Here is a 21,886-nt window from a genome sequence, read left to right on the forward strand (position 1 = left end):
TTACTGAAGGAAATAATATATGGCTGAAGTCCACTTCACTCCTTCCTGTCCAGAGAGAATCACTACCCTGAATTTGCTTTTGCATTACATGCATATTTATACTCATATGTTGGAGAAATATTTAGTATTTAAGTATTCAGACATTATATTATACATGTAATTTGGCAATGTATTGACTACTCTTTTTTTTTTTTTTTTTTATTTTATTGATTTTTCACAGAGAGGAAGAGAGAGGGATAGAGAGCCAGAAACATCGATCAGCTGCCTCTTGCACACCCCCTACTGGGGATGTGCCCGCAACCAAGGTACATGCCTTGACCGGAATCGAACCCGGGACCCTTGAGTCCGCAGGCCGACGCTCTATCCATTGAGCCAAACCGGCTTCGGCTTGACTACTCTTGATATTTTTTTGAGATTTATATTTGGTAAGACTCTAATTCATCCATTTTTATTGCTGTTGCAAAAATTTATTGTAAGATTATACACTTCGTATTAATCTTCAATGATGCTTGAGTTGTTTCACTTATAATTTTTCACAATTACTACTCGAGCAGTTTGGATTCCTCCTTTCAATTCTTTAAAAACATTTTTTATGTCTTTATTGTTTAAAGTATTACATATGTCCCCTCTCAATTCAATTCTTACCTCATTGATCTTTTCCTTGCTGTATTCCACCAGCTAGAAGTTCCATCACAATTGTGAATACAAGCACTATGCAGATTTGTCCATTTCTCCTTAAAATTTTGGCGGGTGTTGTCTTTATATTTTGAGACTATTTTGTTCAGTGCATACAAGTTCATACTTCTTTTATGGATTTGTCTTTTCTATTATGTAATGTCCTTTTTAAAATACCAATCAATGCCTTCCACCTCAAATTGTATTTTGCTCTATGTTAACATTGCTTTGCATTCCAGTCCTCTTCACCTTTGCTGGTTTGGAAACTAAACAGTGCATATTTAAAGACACTACTTAAATTTTCCTAATAAAACCAGTAGATGTTCCATATTTTTGAACTTTTCCCTAACAAAATTATCTCACATTCATCATTTAATCCTATTTACTGTTTCATTTATGATACTTATAATTTAAAAGAGATCTGCTTGTGCTTTGAATGTTTCTATCACACCTTACTCATCTTTCTAAATCAAAATATATTTGAAATATCTTTGAAGATATTAATGATGGTTTTTTTAAAGCTGTGCTCTCCTTTTATAGTCCTTGACTTCAAGTTCAATATATGAGTTTCTTTTTACACTCTGTCTCTCATATTGGAGACTTTCCTAATCCTGGTTGTTTGCCCATATTTAAGAATGACAGACCAAAAAGTTAATTGGTAACCTGAATGGGCAGAGCTTACTGCTTTGGATTCACTGAAGGGTAATCTTGCTGGTTTTTATCTTTAGGTTTTGGCCTCGTCAGATTCATATAAAAAAAAAAAAAAATTCTTAGTTTTCTTCTTTGAGTATGGTATTGTCCAATACACAGAGATTTTCATTTAATTCCACTTAGTATTTCCATACCTCAACTATCAACGCAACCGAGACAAACTCTTATTTTTATCCTTCCCAGAAAATAAACTTTCAATCCATCTTCATCCTGGCTATCTGAACCTGAAGAGGGCATTTAGGGATCTGAACCCCTTTTAAATAACTGTAACCAAAGCCCTTGTCTTTAGCACCCACTTTCAGAGGTTCCTGATTTCACAAACTCCTGAACCTTTTGGATTATCTGTGCAACACATATTGCTGACCTAAGATTCAGTCTCTCTGGTTGATTAAGTTAGTTATCACTAATCTATTTGCTTCTAGGTTCCAAAATTTTGTTGCTATTTCTGCTCCCATTATCTCCACTTTTAAGTGTTTATGCCTTTTTATTTTTAATTATGGAATTAAATATATACACAAATAATTGAAATAATATGATGGATCATATGTCCCATCATCCAACTTCAAAAATTATCAACTCATGGCTCATATTTTTTCAACTACACCCTGTTCACTCCATAACTTCCCAAATTATCTTAAAGTAAATCTAATACATTTTATTAACAAAACTAGAGGCCTGGAGCATGAAATTCATGGAGGGGGGGTTGTCCCTCAGCCTGGCCTGCACCCTCTCTAATCCAGGACCCCTCGGGGGATGTCTGACTGCCAGTTTAGGCCTGATCCCGCTAAACAGGCAGTTGGACATCCCTCTCCCAATTTGGGACCACTGGCTCCTAACTGCTCGCCTGCCTGCCTGCCTGCTCACCCCTAACCACCTCTGCCTGCTGGCCTGATGCCCCTAACTGCTCTCCTGCTGACCTGATCACCTCTGTCTCTGCCTGCTGGCCTGATGCCCCTAACTGCTCCCCTGCTGGCCTGGTCGCTCCCTAACTGCTCCCCTGCCAGCCTGAATGCCCCCCTAACCGCCCTCCCCTGCCGGCCTAATCGCCCCCTAACTGCCCTCCCCTGCTGGCCTGATCGACCCTAACTGCCCTCCCCTACCGGCCTGATAGCCCTAATTGCCCTCCTCTGCCGGTCTGATCACCCCTAATTGCCCTCCCCTGCCGGCCTGATCGCCTCTCATCACCTCTGCCTTGGCCTCTGGACAAAGCCATCTTCTGACACCGTGGCTTTGTCCAGAAGGACGTCCAGAAGATGTCCAGTCTAATTAGCATATTACCCTTTTATTAGTAGATAGCTGTTTCCTTTAGTCATATATATAAAAGAGAAGGCTTTCTATAGAAAAAACAACTACAACTATTATCAGCCCTAAGAAATGCAATAATATTTCCTTAACATTTAGTATTCAAATTTAGAATTATCTAACATAAATGATTTAAAAATTTCTGCTGGGGTATTTGTTTTAATCAGGACTCAAATATGAACCACACAGTACAACTGGCTGAGGACTCTTAAATTTCTTTTAGGTCACAGCAGGGCTTTTCTATCTCAGTACTACATATGCTCCTGAACTTACTATGGGGTTATGTCCTTCATCCTTTTTAAGTTGAAAATGTCAAGTAAAAAATGCATGTAATAGCCCAGCTGGTATGGTTCAGTGGTTGAGCATCGACCCATGAACCTGGAGGTCAAGGTTCGATTCCTGATCAGGGCACATGCCCGGATTGCGGGCTCGATCCCCAGTGCGGGGCATGCCAGAGGCAGCCGATAGATGATTCTCTCTCATCACTGAAGTTTCTATCTGTCTCTCCCTCTTCCTCTCTGAAATCAATAAAAATATATTTCAAAACAAAACAAGAATGCATGTAATACACCCAACCCACTGAACATCATAGCTCAGCCTGGCCTACCTTAGGTCAGAACACTTACATTAGCTTCCAGTTGGGCAAAATCATCTTAACACAATGAATACACTACAGAGTATCGGTTATTAACCCTCGCGATCATGTAGCTGGCTGGGAGCTGTGGGTGCTGCCACTGTCCAGCATTACAAAACAGTATTGTGATGCATATCGTTGGCCTGGATTAAGATCTAAATTCAAAATTCCAAGTATGGTTTCTACTGAATGCACCATTTTTGCACCATTGTCAAGTCTAGCTTAATGCCTTAAATTTTTCTCTTTATTGACATATAAGTGGGGTTTCAAAGAAGAGTGAAATTATATTTGTGAGACTCTTTTGTCATTACTGGAAGTTAGTTCTTCACATTAATAATTTCATTGACTCTTATTAAGATAGGCCTCCAAAGACCAGCCTATTCTAAAATAGTTGCTTTCCATTGTTCTCCAACTTGGCACTTAGTTTATTTACTTCACAGTATTTGTCACAATCTGTAATTATTTAGTTACTTGACTTACTTTCTTATTCTATCTATCCGGCCAAAATGTATGGTTCATGAGCTCAGGGATCTTGTCTATCTCGTTTCTTATCTTACCAGTATAGAGGACAAGAAGTAAGTACTGGACATTTTAACAGGTATTTGTTGATTAAATAAAACAAAATTTAACTCAAACTTAAAGGCACAGTAATCTTGAAAGAAAATTCAATTATTTTACGGTATAAAATAATTATTTTATACAGAAATAAATGTTCTGTTAGCAATGCTCTGGAGAAAAAGATACTTGTGTGTACCTCAGATTGGACTTAAATCAGTAAAGCCGCATTTGACAGCAAATGAAAGTATTTATGAAAATTTAAAATGTGTATGTTTCCCAAACTTTAATTACATACAAACTGCTGAGGAACTTATTAAAATGCAGATTATGATTCAGTAAGGCTGAAGCCTGCGATTCTGCATTTCTAAGCAGCTCAAGGGGATATTGATGCTGTTAACCATACACCACATTTTAGGTACTAAAGTTATTTATATATACCAGAACAATCCTATTTCTCAACATTTACTTTAGTGAAAGATTTATTCATGTGCAAAAGGTGGAATGTGCAAAAGGAGGAATGTACAAGGACCTACACTAAAACTTGTTTTGCAATTGTCTAAAATTGAAAATGTTGTAAATGTTCAACATTAAAGGGGATACAAAATAAATTATGGAATCCCCACACTTTAGACTACAAAGGAGGAGGTTTAAAAATAAGATAGTTCTGCCCAGGTCAGTGTTCTTAGTGGTAAGAGCATTGAAGAGTCTTAGGTTTGATTCCCAGTCCTAGTCAGGGCCTGTGCACGAGGCAACCAATTGATGTCTTTTGATCTCCCTAACTCCCCTCCACTCTCTCTAAAAATCAATTGAAAAATATCTTCAGGTGAGGTTAAAAAAAAAAAATTGTTCCACATGAATACAAATGGGGAAGACTCATAGACATACTAAGGGGTCAACAGTTTGCAAACCTATATACAGGTTTGACAACAATATGTAAAACCCAAAAAAACGTGTAACATTGGTATTTTCTAAGTTGAAAGTTGAATTGAGGGTGAAGGTTAAAGGTTCTTTAACATTGTAATGCCACAATATTTTATAAGGTACTATGTTAAGTACTAATTACATAAGTAAAAATAAATTTTTTAAAAAAATGAAAGAATGTTCTTGCCTAGATGATTCTGAAGCTCTCGAGTTTGTCCGTCTTCGGTTGGAGTAATGAGGTCCCATATGAAGCCTTTAATTTTCTCATCTCCTCGGTAGTGAATAAGGCAATATGCTAAGAGGGCTCGGCAAATTATTTCTACATCATGCTCGTTTAGCTGTCTTTTAAAACGACCATGAGATAGAATCTCTCTCCATCGGCCCCATCTGGGAAAAAAATGTATATTTACATTATTCCTCAGTCAAATTTTAAAGAAAAACATAGCTCATGGATAAATGGCATGAAAACTGCAAAAAACACATTTTGTCACTGATAGGATTTACCTAATGAAGTGTTTCCATCATGAGTAAAAGGCAGAGCTATGGTATAGTAATTTCTAGTATATTTTATTCCTTAATGGATAACATTATTCATTTTGTATTACTAAATATGCAAATCTGAGAACAAGGGATTTGACTTTAGTGATACATTTATAATTTAAAACATAAGAAGGTCCCATCACTCTGTTATTAAATATATGTTAGACATATAAATTCAGGGTACTTTTAAAATATGTTCTATTGATTTAGTAAGGTAAAAAATATATTAGAATATAAGTGTTGGTTTTCTATAACTTTACAGAGCAGACTACTAAGAGTAAATATTAAAAACAACATTTACCCATAAACCAGCAGATTTTTCTCTACTCTAAAGCATTCAGTTCTTCCATATCCATTGGAACGGTCACAGGGCCTCCGGAGTTTGGGCTTTTCTTCTCCTTCACTTTCGGCTTCAGATAATTCTGCCAATTCATCTTTTGTGGCACTAAAGGGTCTTGTTTGCTTCCTAATTCTTGGAGTGTCAATAACCAAGCTGTTCTGTAAGATTTAACAGCTGTTACTTGAAGGTCCTTTTTGTATTTGGCTTACAATACAGTCTTACATTATCACCTTTCAAATTGTATAAAAAATAAAGTAATTATAGAAAGTGAGAAAAAGAAATTACTAACAATTTCACCAACATACCAAATCAACTTAAAAACTTTTATACTCCTTTAAAATCGTTATTACCATCTTACCTAATAAAACAGTAATATGCAAATTGACCGCACCTTCGCTACACCCATAAGCCACGCCCACCAGCCAATCAGAAGCAAATATACACGTTAAACCAGCAAAGATGGCGGGGGGAGAGGGCAGCACCCATGCCAGTGAGATCCAAGCCATGATGTTGGACTGGGGCAGGCGGTTAGCGCCGGCAGCCGGCTGACCAGGTCCACCATCACTGATCATGGACCAGGGCAGTTGGCATGGGTTAGTGCCTGCAGCCGCCTGACCAGGTCCTGGATAAGGGCTTCGAGTCAGCCGCTGCTGGCAGCGGCTGACTCGAAACCCCTATCAGGGATCATGGACCAGGGCAGGCAGCGTGGATTAAAGCCCGCAGCCGGCTGACCAGGTCCGCTATCACCGATCATGGACCAGGGCAGGTGGTGTGGGTTAAGGCCTGCAGCCACCTGCCCAGGTCCACGATCAGGGATCACGGACCAGGGCAGGCGGCATGGGTTAGCGCCTGTAGCTGCCTGCCCAGGTCCGCCATCACCGATCTCGGACGAGGGCAGGCGGCGTGGTTTAGCGCCCGCAGCTGCCTGACCAGGTCCCGGATAAGGGCTTCGAGTCAGCCATTGCCAGTGGCAGCTGACTTGAAGCCCCTATCAGGGATCATGGACCAGGGCAGGCAGTGTGGGTTAAAGCCCACAGCCGCTGCCCAGGTCCACGATCACCGATCTCAGAGCTGGGCAGGCGGTGTGGGTTAACGCCCGCAGCTGCCTGCCCAGATCCGCCATCACCAATCTCGGAGCAGGGCAGGCGGTGTGGGTTAACTCCCGCAGCCGGCTGCCCAGGTCCACGATCACAGATCACGGACCAGGGCAGCTGCCTGCCCAGGTCCATCACCGATCACGGACGAGGGCAGGCAGCGTGGGTTAAAGCCCGCAGCTGGCTGACCAGGTCCGCCATCACCGATCTCGGACCAGGGCAGGCGGTGTGGGTTAAGGCCTGCAGCCGCCTGCCCAGGTCCACGATCAGGGATCACGGACCAGGGAAGGCGGCGTGGGTTAGCGCCCGTAGCTGCCTGCCCAGGTCCGCCATCACCGATCTCGGACGAGGGCAGGCGGCGTGGGTTAGCGCCCGCAGCCGCCTGACCAGGTCCCGGATAAGGGCTTCAAGTCAGCCATTGCCAGTGGCAGCTGACTCAAAGCCCCTATCAGGGATCATGGACCAGGGCAGGCAGCGTGGGTTAAAGCCCACAGCCGGCTGCCCAGGTCCGTGATCACCGATCTCAGAGCAGGGCAGGTGGCGTGGGTTAGAGCCGGCAGCCACCTGACCAGGTCCAGGATAAGGGCTTCGAGTCAGATCCCGCCAGCAGCAGCTGACTCAAAGCCCCTATCAGGGATCATGGACCAGGGCAGGCAGCGTGGGTTAATGCCTGCAGCAGGCTGCCCAGGTCCACGATCACGGATCACGGACCAGGGCAGGCGGCATGGGTTAGCACCCGCAGCCGCCTGCCCAGGTCCCTGATCACGGATCCAGGTGGCGTGGGTTAGCACCCGCAGCCATCTGACCAGGTCCCCGATAGGGACTTGGAGTCTAGCATAACAAAAAGAATAGTCAGCAAAAGCAGGAGACAAGGTTTCCTAAGTTCTCCCCCAGGTCACCACTGTTCTCTTATACATTTTAATTATCCCAGACTGCATGATGGGATTTGATTTGAATTATGCCTGATAGAGATTACATGGCATGAATTGTAGGCTCATTCTTTCTTTTTGTGGTTGCCTGACAGAAAGGCCTTGGAATGAGAGAAGGCACTTTTATTTTCCTTTTTCATTCTTTAGAGGCTGAGGAATTACAGTTATATGAAGAACTTAGTGAGAGAATGAAAGTCTCATGCTGTATTTTTCTGTAAGTTTTATCATGTGGACTATCAAAAACTTGGTGGGATCCTTTTCAAGAGGTGTTACAAAAATTATGTTGGAATTAACATTCAAGAGTAAAAGGAGAGAAGTGAGTGGTGGGTAAAGGAAAGAACTTTGTCCTAGAAACCAAATAGAAGCCACATAAACCTTCAGATTCTTACTCATTGTGCTTTGGAGGTATTAAAGGATAATTTTTTAAAAAGTTAAAATCATGACTTATAATCTGTATAGATAAAAGGCTAAGTGACCGACATTTGTCCATCTGTCCGACCAACTGGTACATATGACGCACTGGAAATATAAAAATAAACTTTGACTCGCACACGTGCCATACATATAAAGCTCTCGCTGGCGCTAATTTGAATGTTGCAAATTAGTGGGAAATTTGGTGGGAAAGTTCTTTTCAGAGGGGATTTTTGTGTTGCCATGTTATACGATTGGCCATAGTACAAATAAGTTTTAAAGTACTGTAGTGTTTGGGGATGTTTCAGACAGTTGTCTCTTAAAACAAATATGAGATCAGAGGATTCTGCTTATAGTGAATGGTTAGTAAAACTTGGAGATGGCAAACTTGATAGCAGTTTTCATTTAGGAATGGATATTACTGAAATTCCCCATGAAATGATGGATCTATTATTTAAGCCATCTTTGGAAATAGTATATCTATAGATAATATTAAAAATATATCTAAACATGCAATTCTTTGTTCAAAAAATGAGCACGTTCAAAAATTAAATGAAGAAATTTTGGATATACTTGATGGAGATTTTCACGCCTATTTGAGTGATGATTCCATTGACTCAACAGATGATGCTGAAAAGGAAAATTTTCCTATTGAATTTCTTAATAGTATTACTCCTTCTGGAATGCCGTGTAATAAATTAAAATTGAAAGTGGGTGCAATCATGCTATTGAGAAATCTTAATAGTAAATGGGGTCTTTGTAATGGTACCAGATTTATTATCAAAAGATTGCAACCTAACATTATCAAAGCTGAAATATTAACAGGATCTGCAGAGGGAGAGATTGTTCTGATTTCAAGAATTGATTTGTCCCCATCTGACACTGGCCACCCATTTAAATTAATTCGAAGATATTTTCCTGTTATGCCAGCATTTGTGATGACTATTAATAAATCACAAGGACAAACTCTAGACAGAGTAGGAATATTTCTACCTGAACCCATTTTTGGACATGGTCAGTTATATGTTGCTTTCTCTCTCGCTTTTTTTTAAAGTATTTTAAAAAAATATTTTATTGATTTTTTTTACAGAGAAGGGAGAGGGATAGTTAGGAACATCGATGAGAGAGAAATATCGATCAGCTGCCTCCTGCACACCTCCTACGGGTTTGTTATTGTTATATCATTTTGTTATTGTTATATCATTTTGTTGTTTACTTATTAATAAATTTATGTATTATTTTCATATACATGTACTCATTTCCTTTTATCTCTCACACTTTTATTATAGAGAAAGGGCAAATAGCAATATTAAAATATTTCATCTAATTAATTCCCTTTCAATGTGCACAAATTTCGTGCACCGGGCTACTAGTATATTTATAATTTTATGATGGGACAGTAATATAATTAAAAAGAATTTGGTATTTGGATTTGTAAATAATATGAAGGTTATTGTATTTGCATCTGCAATAACCATCCTACCTAATAAAAGAGTAACATGCAAATTAACCATCATTCCGCTACACCCACAAGCCACGCCCACCAGCCAATCAGTGTGAGTATGCAAATTAACCCCAACCAAGATGGCTGCTGCCACAGAGAGCAGGAGGGAGGCTTGGGTTTCCCTAGCAATAGAGGAAGCCAAGCTTTCCACACACCCTGGCGGGCCCAGGCCTCCACTCAAGAATACAAAGTTTCAATTATAGAAGATAAATCCCAAGAAAAATGGTGGCAGCCACGGAGCTGGAGAGAGCAAGCTAGGGTTGCCCCTGGCAACCAAGGAAGCCAAGCTTTCAACCTGCCCTGGCCAGCCCAGGCCTTCGCTTAAGGCTACAAAGTTTCAATTATAGAAGGTAAACAAATCCAAACAGAAATGGCGGCAGCCACGGAGTGAGCAGAAGGCTTGGCTTTGCTCCAGGCTACAAAGTTTCAATTGTAGAAGATAAATATATCCCAGATACCAGGGCCTCCCCTTGAGTTGCCGGGGGGCATGGCCAGCCTGCAAACCACCACAGGCCCCTCGCCCAGGCTGCCCCACACCCCAAGGGAACCCCCACCCTGATCAGGGACACCCTTCAGGGCAAACCAGCTGGTCCCCACCCATGCACCAGGCCTCTATCCTATCTAATAAAAGAGTAATATGCAGATTGACCATCATTCCAACACACAAGATCAAGATAGCTGCCCCCATGTGGTCAAAGATCCTGCCCCCATGTGGACACAAGATGGACACCACAAGATGGCCAGCAGGGGAGGGCATTTGGGAGGGACCAGGCCTGCAAGGGAGGGCAGTTGGGGGCAATCAAGCCTGCAGGGGAAGGCAGTTAGGGGTGAGCAGGTCGGCAGAGGAGGGAAATTGGGGGCAAACAGGCTGGCAGGGGAGCAGTTAGACATCAATCAGACTGGCAGGGCAGTGGTTAGGGGGTGATCAGGCTGGCAGGCAGAAGCGGTTAAGGGCAATCAGGAAGGCAGGCAGGCGAGCAGTTGGGTCTCAGATTGGAGAGGGTGCAGGCTGGGCTGAGGGACACCTCTCCCTGCCGTGCACGAATTTCGTGCACCGGGCCTCTAGTAAAAAATAATTTTAAGCTAAATTTCTGAATCATGATTTTCTTCACCTAATTCACAATTCAATGTAGATTGTTTTAAAATTTTAACATAAATAATGCTAAAATAAATCTTTGTGACCTATGTTTATCCTAAAAATAAACTAAAAATAAGGGAAATAATTAAGAATAGAAATATTGATCAAAGGATGTAAATATTTATAGACCTAGAAACAGGTTTCAGTGCTTTCCAAAAGTTACTCTAACACACAAAAAGCAGGGCAAGAAGTGTGTAAATTCACTATGTTCAGTTTAGTTTAATTAATTCAAAAACAATCTAAGTTTACATGCTTTTTACTTTTACTGAGAAATTTCTCTAAGTTAAGCACTATGTTATGGGCTCAGGACAGATATATACATGTAATCTTTTGCTCATTAAAAATCTGTAGTCTTGAGGGTCAGACTAATGTGGAAACAAACAAGTGCTACTCAGCATGGAATATCTTATGACACAAGAAGGGTACAACTGAATGGATCATGACTGGGATCTGACACCAAATCAACAAAGATACACAAAAAGAACATGATTTAAAGACAGGAAATTTTTTAAAAACACATTATAATTTTAAAATATATAAATAACACCCTAAGTTAAACTTTTCTTGAGTTACAACCTATTAAGAATATCAAAAGTATGAAATTGAAGTAGTGTCTGACTCAAAATGTCATCCTTTTACTACCCTACATCAATTTATTGATGCAGATAAATTTATTTTGGTAAGTACATAGTTAATACCTTAAAATATAACAATATTACCAGATCATCCCGAGACAATATTGTTAAAAAGAAAGAAATACTTACTCGACCACTGATTGTATCTATATCTATTTCTGCCTTTTTAGCCCATTTTTGCCAGAAGTTGGGATCATCTAAGGAAATATCTGTCCGATTTCCAGATGCCACAAAACTCGCCTAAAATACAGAATGGCAGTTTTTCAAAATGTTTTGAAGCTAGAGGAAAAATCTATCAAAGCACATTTAAAATATTACCTCCTCACATTTACAATGTTTCAAATGCAATGGTCTGAAACATAGCACGCTATCTGCTTAAGGCAACAAAGGTAATTTCCTTGACTCATACATGTTATTTAAATTAACCAGATTTCAAGCAATTTCCAGCACGAGGGAAAAATACCTGTACACAGTGTTTTGGCAACTTGGATAGCAACAAGGAATACAAAGTAAACAAGATTTCTTAGGGAAAAGGCTACAGCCAAGGTATATCTACCCAATCATGACTAGTTTTAGCTTTTAGCTACATACTTTGGCAGTAATCTCGTTTCCCCAATAATACTTGACTCTGATTTATTTCCTGTTAACTCCCAAATCTACATCTATAACCTAGGCAACTCTCCTGGACATCTCCACTTAGAAAATGCTACAAATACCACAGCTCCAATTATTTATTTTCTCCAAATGAATTTTCCTCCTTGCCATTCTCTACTTATTACATGACACAAGGACCCGCCTAGCTACTTCAGCCAGAATTTAATTTTGTCTATTCCTTCCCTATGGTTTGTTTTTTTCTAATCCTCACCCGAGGATAATTTTTCCATTGACTTTTATAGAGAGAGTGGAAGGGAGAGGGAGAGAAAGAAACTCTGATGTGAGAGCGACACATCGATTAGTTGCCTCCCACATGCCTCTGACCAGGGCCAGGAGCCTGCAACCGAGGTATGTAACCTTGACTGAATCAGACCCGGGACCCTTCAGTCCACAGGCCAACACTCAATCCACTGAGTTATACCAGCTAGGGTTCCTTTCCTGTGTTTTTATTTGGTCATCAACTCTTGTTGATTCAGGTGGTTCCCCACTACCCTAATTCACCCATCGTCATTTCCTACATAAGCCTCTTATCTGATCTCCCTGCCTGTAGTCTTTCTCTTTTCACACTTGCTCGCTACTCTATTAGGGTTGTTAAATTAGATTGCATTATATCCAGTTTTTTTTTTTTTTTTAATGAACCATAAATTTACTTTTTTCCCAAAGGTAGAAAGCCTTGATGTTCTTGATGTTGCATTGAAAAACTCAACGAACACAGGATGACAGCTGTTTCATCAATGGATAATAAAAAACAAAGAAACAAAACAAAAAACAATGACACACAAGTACAGGGAATGGTGGGATAGTCATTTAGATTAAATTGCATCCATTATTTAAATAGTTGCCTGGTGGTTATTAAAAGGTCTAAGATAGGTCCTCACAGAAAAACAAACAAAAATAAAAAATGTAAGGTTCTAACAAATCAGTTTAACACTAGGGACATGTAGGAATTCCAATGTTACAATGACTGATGGAAGCAGCTGTTTTGTTCCATGAAGGGATGTGTAGAACCATCTACAGCAATTTTTCAAGAATCCAGAAGTATAGACTTTTATGTGAATATTTTAGTTTTAAGTACGGTATTGGTTTAAAAACTGTACCCCAGCCCCCACCCCAACTTTAGAAGCCAAACAGATCACCAGTTTACATCTGCTTTACAGTGTTCTAACACCAGTGGTGTTCAAAAAGTGACCAAATTGAGATTAAAATATTTCATAGTTACTCTTTTCTTCCCCTAATACCCCTAGGAATGAAATCGCTACACTTTCAAGCAGCCTTTCATTACTCAAATTCGATTCATGGGTACAATTGATTACTAATCAGATCTATCTTTTAACCCATTTCTATAGTCAAAGCACCAGAAAAAATCAATAACTATTTCCTATATTCTACCTTACATGCTATTACATTCCATTTCAAATATTGTATTTATTTTCAGTCTAAACAAGACTAATATAGACTAGTGGCACATTTATGAAGACAAAAATTTGAGTTTTAGGGAACAGTCCTAAAACTTGCACTGGGAACCACAGGCCCTCTCTTGGTGTCATTCCCAGAAGCCTATCTTTTCTCAATGGTACTTGAAATTATAAGCATCTTTTATTCCATGAAATATAGTTTCTGGAATTAAAAAAAAATTAGCTCCAATGTTATTTTCTCTGCAAAGGCTTTCCTGATTCCCTGTTCTCCCTTTTTCCATAGAATTAATCATTTCCTCCTTTATTATTATTATTTTTTTCAGCAATTGGAATCCTTTCCTTTTTGGTATTTCCGGCAAATGAGTCAAGTCCATGACACAGGATTTCATTAGTTTGCTTAATGAATGCAAGAGAAAATTTTTCATTTAAAGAATAATACCATTACTTGTTGTAACACCTGAACTACCTGACAAAACCAATGATCCACAAAGATAAAGAAGATTTCATGGTTGAAAGCAGAGAGGGGGATAGAAAAGAAAGAAAATGTGGGTGGAAAGGAAGTAGAAAGGAAAATCCTGTATGAATCAGTGCAGGTGGGAGATAATACCGCAATAAAACCTCTTCAGTCGAATACAAGTAAGAAATTTACCATGCTTTTGTTAACAGGAAAAAAAAGGAATACAAAGGCAGTAAAGTTTTAAATTATTTTCCCCAAAATAGGGTAGATTGATAATTATTAGCAATTCCTTTCAAGACACAAATTTTATTTTACCCTCCACAAATTGTACTTAAATATTTAAAACAAAATTAGAAGTCCTTTCTCTCTCTTTTAAATATTTTAAATTATAGAAGCCCTGCCTTATCCACGGAGACATGTTCTAAGACGCCCAGTGAATGCCTGAAACTGTGGATGCTACTGAAATCTAAATATACTATGTCTTCTTCTATACATACCCATGATAAAGTTTCACTTATAAATCAGACACATTAAGAGATTAACAAAATAACTAATAAATTATAACAATATACTGTAATAAAAGTTATATGATTTCTTTCTCTCTCAAAGTATATTCTGAATTGTTTATTTCTGGACTTTAATATTTTTAGACCACAGTTGACTGATACTGGAGAGTGAAGGCATGGATAAGTGGGAACTACTGTATCACCAGTTAAAGTAAGATGACTTAACGTCCTACATACTATTATGTATATTTTTCTCTCACTTTGGCATATGTTCTTTTTTTTAATTTCTTTATTGATTAAGGTGTCACATATTTGTCCTCATCCCCCCATTCCCATCCCCCACCCCTCCCCATGGATGCCCCCACACCCCTGTTGTCCTTAACCATTGGTTAGGCTCGTATGCATGCACACAAGTCCTTTGGTTGATCTCTCCCCTCTTCCCCCACCCTCCCCTACCCTTCCTCTGAGGCCCGACAGTCCGATCGATGCCTCCTTGTTTCTGGGTCTGTTCTTGTTCATCAGTGTATGTTGTTCATCATTTCCCCTAGATGAATGAGATTATGTGTTACTAGAAATATACTTATAAGAACCGAATATGAGACGAGCAATAATAGTTATGCTGACAGGCAAATGAATCAGCCTGTGGTAATTTTCTTTCTGGACCAACAGTTCTTTTGAGACCCAATTTCAATGTCCACCAGTTCCTTATGTGTACATGTCGGCACTGACTTTTCACCTCTGGATTGTGGATAAATGGTGGTAATGCAGGTCCGAATCCCTCTGGTTTGGTCTCGTCCGGACGCAGGGGCGCGGCTTCACCCGGACTCAGGGGCCCGCGGCCTCACCCGGACCTGGGACCCAGTATCTCTCAGGCCCCGGGGCGTGTGGCCTCACCCAGACGCAGGTGTGCGCGGCCTCACCTGGTCACGGGATCCAGCCTCACCCGAATCCAGGGGCGCGTGGCCTCACCCGGACCCAGGGGAGCGTGGCCTCTCCAGGACCCAGGTGCGTGGCCTCACCCGGATCCAGGGGTGCACGGCCTCACCCGGATCCAGGGGTACATGGCCTCACCCAGATCCAGGGGCGCACGGCCTCACCCGGACCCGGGATCCAGCTTCACCTGGACCCAGGGGCGCGCGGCCTCACCCGGACCCCGGGGTGCGTGGCCACTCCTGAACCCAGGGGCGTGGCCTCACCCGGACCCGGGACCCAGCCTCACCCGGACCCAGGATCCAGCTTCACCCGGATCCAGAGGCGCATGGCCTCACCCAGACCCAGGACCCAGCCTCACATGGATCCAGGGGCGCATGGCCTCACCTGGACCCAGGATTCAGCTACACCCAGGCCCCGGGGTGTGTGGCCTCACCCGGACTCAGGTGTGCGTGGCCTCTCCCGGACCCAGGGGCACGCGGCCTCACCCAGACCCGGGATCCAGCGGCACACGGCCTCACCCGGACCCAGGTGTGCGCGGCCTCACCTGGTCATGGGATCTAGCCTCACCCGAACCCAGGGGCGCATGGCCTCACCCAGACCCAGGGGCGCGTGGCCTCTCCAAGACCCAGGGGCGCAGCCTCACCCGGACCCGGGACCCAGCCTCACCTGGATCCAGGGGCGCACGGCCTCACCCGGACCTGGGATCCAGCTTCACCTGAACCCAGGGGCGCGGCCTCATCCGGACCCAGGATACAGCTTCACCCGGATCCAGGGGCGCGGCCTCACCCAGACCCGGGACCCAGCCTCACCCGGATTCAGGGGCACACGGCTGCACCCGGACCCAGGGGCGCGTGGCCTCACCTGGACCCAGGGGCGCATGGCCTCGGCCGGACCTGGGACCCAGTGGGGCTTTGTCTTCTTGATCCCAATTCCTGTTGGTCAATTCCCTCTCAGCAATTCCTTCGGCCATTTTCTCAAAGCTCCGGGGCGGCTGCCACGGAACTCGCTAGGCAGCGGGCTCGGCGAAGCTCCGGTGCGCCCAGTGCGCGACGGCGGGCTGGTCCGAGGTCGCTGCGGCGGCACTCAGGTCTGCAGCGGTGACCAGTCGCTTGGCAAGCGCACCTGGATCCAGGACCCAGCGGGGCCTCGTCTTCCCGATCCCAACTCCCATCGGTCAATTCCTTCTCAGCAATTCCTCTGGCTATTGTTCTGGATGGTGTCTGCTCTGTTTTCCAGTTGTAGTTTCAAAATTGTTGTGGTAGGCAACAATCAGGCGTCTGCCCTATGCCGCCATCTTGGTCCTCCAGAAGATTCTTAAGTAACCTTATAAATGTGGTTCTGAACACTGTGTCGTCCGTTAGTTTACTTTCCTTCATCCCTTCTATTCGTGACCTGCTTCGGTGTCTTCACCTTTTGGCTGCCTCCCTATAGCTCAGCTTCCCCAATCTCCGTAGGTGGTCGCTCTTGATACCCCCCTTTGTGGGCTGAGTGCAAAGTCTTGGTGTTGTTAAGCCTTGATTGCTGTTGGTACACTGGGAGGATTTGACCTCCAGTCCAATTGGCTGTGAGGATCAGCTGTGTTTTTGCCGGGAGACAGCCTTATTCAACTAGACTTGCAAAATTGTAAAAACCTCTGTGCTCAGCTTGGATGGGGCAGAGTTTCAGGGTGGAGCCTACAGCCTTGGCTTGCCGTCAGCCCCGCCCTATGAGGTTCCTGTGTCTCAGTGTCCCTCTGTACTCCCTGCAAACATCTCTGAGAGAACAGCGCCCTGGAGTTTTGCCCGCTGCCAAACAGTCTAGTCTCTCCCCCAATGAATCTGGATTCCCAGATTCTCGTCCAGAACTGGGTTTCAGTGTAGTCGGAACTAGGGCTCAGTGCAGTCTGGCGCTTTTGTCTCCTTCCCACCAGGGCAATTCAGCGGCACAGTCAACAGACCATCCTGTGCGCGCATTCCCGTGCAGGCCTCTGGTGCTCTGCCTTTTGTCGCTCCTGTGTTTCCGCCCCACAGCCCAGATTCCCCCAGCATGAGCCTGGCTTCCCAGGGTTTCGCCCGGAACTGGGGTTCAGTGCAGTCAGAGCTGGGGTTCAGCACAATCTGGAGCTTTTATCTCCTTCCCGCTAGAGAATGCCGGCCAGGCTGTCAGCCGCCCCTTCCTCTCCGACTCCGTCCTCCCCGCACGCGCGCGTGCTCATGTCTCCGCCCGTGTCTCCATACTTCAGGCTTTTATGGCTCCTCTGATTTTCCTTGTGGTTTTCTCTTTCCTTCTAGTTGTGGGCATTTCAGTCAGCCAGCGTTCCTGTGGTTCTGGATGATGTCCGTTTTGACTTTTAGTTGTATTTTTTAAATTGTTGTGCCAGGCTGTAGGTTAGGTGTTTAACCTATGCCGCCATCTTGGTTTCTCCTCTCCTAATCTGTTCTTTTACTTCTAAAATTTCAAATGTTCTACTCTGATTAGTATTAAATATATTTTTAGTTATTACACTTATTCCATCTCACTAGGATAAAATATGTATGAAATGTGCTATAATAAAATCAGAAAAAGCCGATTTTGCTCAGTGGATAGAGTGGCGGCCTACGGACTGAAGGGTCATGGGTTCAATTCTGGTCAAGGGCACATGCCTGGGGTTGTGGGCTCGATCCCCAGTAGGGGGTGTGCAGGAGGCAGCCAATCAATGATTCTCTCTCATCATTGATGTTTTTTTCTCTCTCTCTTTCTCTCTCTCCCCCCCTTCCTCTCAGAAATCAATAAAAAATATATATATTTAGAAAAAAAGAAAGAAAAAAAAAATCAGAAAAAGAAAAAAATGTGTTACCTACTTCTTTTGAGCTAATTCAGTTTAGTGAAACATTAGGTAGATGCTCTGCATATAATCAGTAGATTAAGAGACACTTCAATTTTTTTTTAGTAGTGAATGTTACTGGCATACACATAAAAGCACTCCCTGTTGTTACCTTAGCAAATGTTGACCCACGTCCTTCTGACTCAATTGTAATAGTTTTTGTACGTCGCAGTAAAATCTGATCAATGTCCTCTTCACAGAATTTAGAACCTTCATCTTCTTCTTCCATAATTGCACCATAAGCACCTCTTCGAAGCAGATCTTCTATTTCCTTTTTGGAAAGCTGTTGAATCTAAAGAGAAAATAACTTTGGTAAAAAAATTTTTTAAAGTTCCTAAAGTGAGAAAGTATCCCTAAGGAATGTCAAACACAGAGGGAATATTTAAATACGTACATAAAAGATAATTCTCTGAAAGAATACATTAAACTTGTTGACTCTTCTTTACTATCTTTAAAATGTGACTTGCCATTTGCCTAAAATATCTGAAGTTAAAACAGAGCATGTGAGGGCAAGTAAGCTATTAAGGCATTTTTTTTTTAGTTCCAGTATTCTATAGTTGTTACAAGCACAAGATATAACAAAACAATCTTGATGGAGGTAATGACAAAAAACATTATGTACTACAAGACAAAGTCAATGCCAATCGTGTAACACTAAAGACAATTCTGAAAAACTGTGCACAGAAAAATGCAGAAAAACTCACAAATTCTATTTTGCTATGTCATGATACAATCGTTCTAAAGTCAGAACAACATTTCCACCTTGAAAACAAATTATTAGAATTCACAAGCCCTGGAGCTATACAAAGAGAACAAGATAAAAGGTATTAACTAAATGTTACACTCTTCTGAAATGCCTCCATACATAAAATCAGCTATCTAGTGTTCAGTATGGATCAAAATTAAATAATACCCTACTTGAGGTTAAAAGTAAATGCAAATAAAAACTCCAAGTGAGAAAGAAAATATACATACACCACCAACATTACTTTCTCTTCCACTCATGCTCTGTAACACAGCCTTGTCTAGACCCAGTTTCAGACTGGCTCGGTCAAACATCTCCCTCTCGTATGAGTTACGAGTTACTAATCGGTAGACTTTAACTGCTTTATTCTGACCAATTCTGTGACAACGAGCTTGGGCCTATAAAATATGAAAAGTCATAGATTAAATTTATTTTACAAAATGGCACAAAAGACAGCACATAAAAGACATTTAAAAAAGAGTAAAATATCTTGATGGAATATAAAAGTATGTAAGAATTTTTAGACCCTTTTGCTATTGAATTAGCTATAACCATTTTCTAATAATGAAGGTAGAGCTTACTAAAACACAAAATCAACTACAAGTTAAAATTTAATCTTATATTTCTGAGAATATAAATCATTGAAGAATTAGTTTTTTAAAGAGGCTGTCATCAATGTAATTTTAGACAGTAACGTCAACTCTATGAATTTTTTTTTTTTTTTGGCTGTTGGCAACTCAACCTTTAAATCGATCAACAATCCTTTCAGCATATTTTAGTTAAACTGAATAACTGAGGGGGTACAAGAAACTAAGGTGAGTAACTATGGAAAACTAAATTTTATTTAAACAAAGAGAACTAATTATCACATGTGTAGACATATTGAAAGTTTTACCTTGAGTTCTTGCTGTACTTAAAATTTATAGGATAAATTTTGACTTTAAGTTTCTATAGTACCAATGGTCTTTCTCCCAAATTATTATTCAACTTTGTATTATCTTCAAAAAATTAAAATATAAATTGTGGCTTTACAATTTTTAGGTGGCATTGATGCTAAGCCCTTTGTAGACATCTTTTGTTTAGTCTATCCATATATATTTTGTGCCCACAGGAAGTGAAAACTACAAATGAACAACTTTGCTCCAGGTCCAGCGAAAAGTATAAAAGGTCAATTTTTTTATAAGTCTATAATAGATCCACATTAGAAGTAAGTAAATAGGAAAAACCAAATGAGAGGGAAAACTTAGGAATCTGAAAGTTTTTCCGGTTCTCAAATACAATTTGATTATTTTATTTTAGATTAACTTGGAGAACATCACATGAACTGTGGTCAGTTTTAAGTATAAATATGCATTCCCAAGGCAAATTATTATAATTTGGGTTTAACCTAGGGACTGGCCTGCTTCTAAGAATAAGTTTTACATTTTTAAAGTGATGTTAAAAACAAATAAACACAAAATGTGGGACACAGACTTTATGTGGCCCACAATACCTAAAATATTTACTAATTGGGTTTTTATAGTTTATCCCTGATTTAATCTGTTAATTTTGGATAAATCTTCGATATTTGGAACTAGATTACATAAAGTCACACAAATGAGAGTTTCAACCCGTACTTTTTATTGAGCCAGGTATAAATTTTTGTAACAATTTACTTTTATTTGATGTTTATATTTAAAGTAATAATATTAATGACAACACAATTGACTATCAAGGACAATAAAAGATTAATTTTTCTTATAGTTTATCTTGTCATCTTTCCTAGATAGGTTATCTCTGCAACCTTTGACCCTATCATCACTCTAATTGATATTCCTGTTTCTACAAAATCCAGTCTTAAACTTATACGAATACTCTAATTTTCTATAATATTTCATAAAAACATACTTCATTATTTAATGATTGAGAAGTTGAAATTAGGATAAACAAGTATTTATTTTTAAGAAAATAAAATTGTGAAAACTTTGTTATAAATAAGTTATTTTAAAATCTTAGGTGTCTCTCAATTTATATATCTTAGGTGTCTCTCAATTTATATATTTTAAACAATTAAATACTGTATTCAAATAGGGAAAGCGTTTAAGAAGTTAGTAAGGTATTTTATTGTCATTAAATTTAAATTAAATAATCATCTTTTTAATTTATCATCGATATTACTTAGGGAAATATACATGTTAGTTTGTCTAGATAAAAGTATAAGAATAGCTAGAAAAATTTTAAAATAAATTTAATCCTCTTAGGAGAAGAATTTATTTACCTGAAGGTCATTTTGAGGATTCCAATCAGAGTCAAAAATTATACATGTATCAGCAGCAGTTAAGTTGATGCCCAGCCCACCAGCTCGGGTACACAGCAGGAAAACAAATCGATCTGAGTCAGGCTTACTAAATCGATCTATAGCAGCTTGTCGAAGATTCCCTCTGACTCTGCCATCAATTCGCTCATATAAATATCTATCAAATGAAAGGCAATAAATTTAAGTAGAGGGATATAATGAAAATGAAGACACATGTCAAGTCTGTTTTCCTGCAACTTAACCAAGCAATTACTACCCTAGTTGGAGTTTTATACTTCTCTGTATTGAAACTAAGAATGAAATACAAAGTAATATAAATGTAGAAAAAAATCTGCTTTCCTGATTTATAGGTAACATACCATTATAACAAATATTAATTTTAGAAGCTGGAAAGGAAAAATAGTCCATGAAGCCTACTCTGCTGATCTCATTATAATAAATGACTTTTTTGTACACGAAGCAAATACTTTCATATAACTTTATAGAAGAATCCTACAGACATTTCTCTGTGTCAATTGTGTTAGTCTCTAAACTATAAATCTAGCAAGCGCAACCTAGAATGCTGTTTCCTCATAGGCAGTATTTACAAGCTATTGACTTTTAACTTCCTTTATCCTTCATCTATATTAACAAAAGCGTAATATGC

General features: G+C 40.6%; 1 protein-coding gene across 3 annotated transcripts in view; it reads right to left on the minus strand.

The window, feature by feature from the left end:
* CHD9 (chromodomain helicase DNA binding protein 9) overlaps positions 1–21,886 on the minus strand; it is a 122,504-nt gene that overhangs the window by 28,183 nt on the left and 72,435 nt on the right. For all 3 annotated transcript variants that reach the window (XM_008152337.3, XM_028126974.2, XM_028126973.2), the window contains 6 exons: positions 21,202–21,397; positions 19,175–19,342; positions 18,312–18,491; positions 11,522–11,632; positions 5,643–5,839; positions 4,989–5,188 (listed from right to left, as the gene is read on the minus strand). In XM_008152337.3, the coding sequence (XP_008150559.2) occupies positions 4,989–5,188; positions 5,643–5,839; positions 11,522–11,632; positions 18,312–18,491; positions 19,175–19,342; positions 21,202–21,397 (1,052 nt within the window). The remainder of the gene's footprint in view (positions 1–4,988; positions 5,189–5,642; positions 5,840–11,521; positions 11,633–18,311; positions 18,492–19,174; positions 19,343–21,201; positions 21,398–21,886) is intronic.

Source organism: Eptesicus fuscus, chromosome 21, assembly GCF_027574615.1.
Source record: "Eptesicus fuscus isolate TK198812 chromosome 21, DD_ASM_mEF_20220401, whole genome shotgun sequence".
In the NCBI taxonomy this organism is placed as follows: Eukaryota; Metazoa; Chordata; class Mammalia; order Chiroptera; family Vespertilionidae; genus Eptesicus; species Eptesicus fuscus.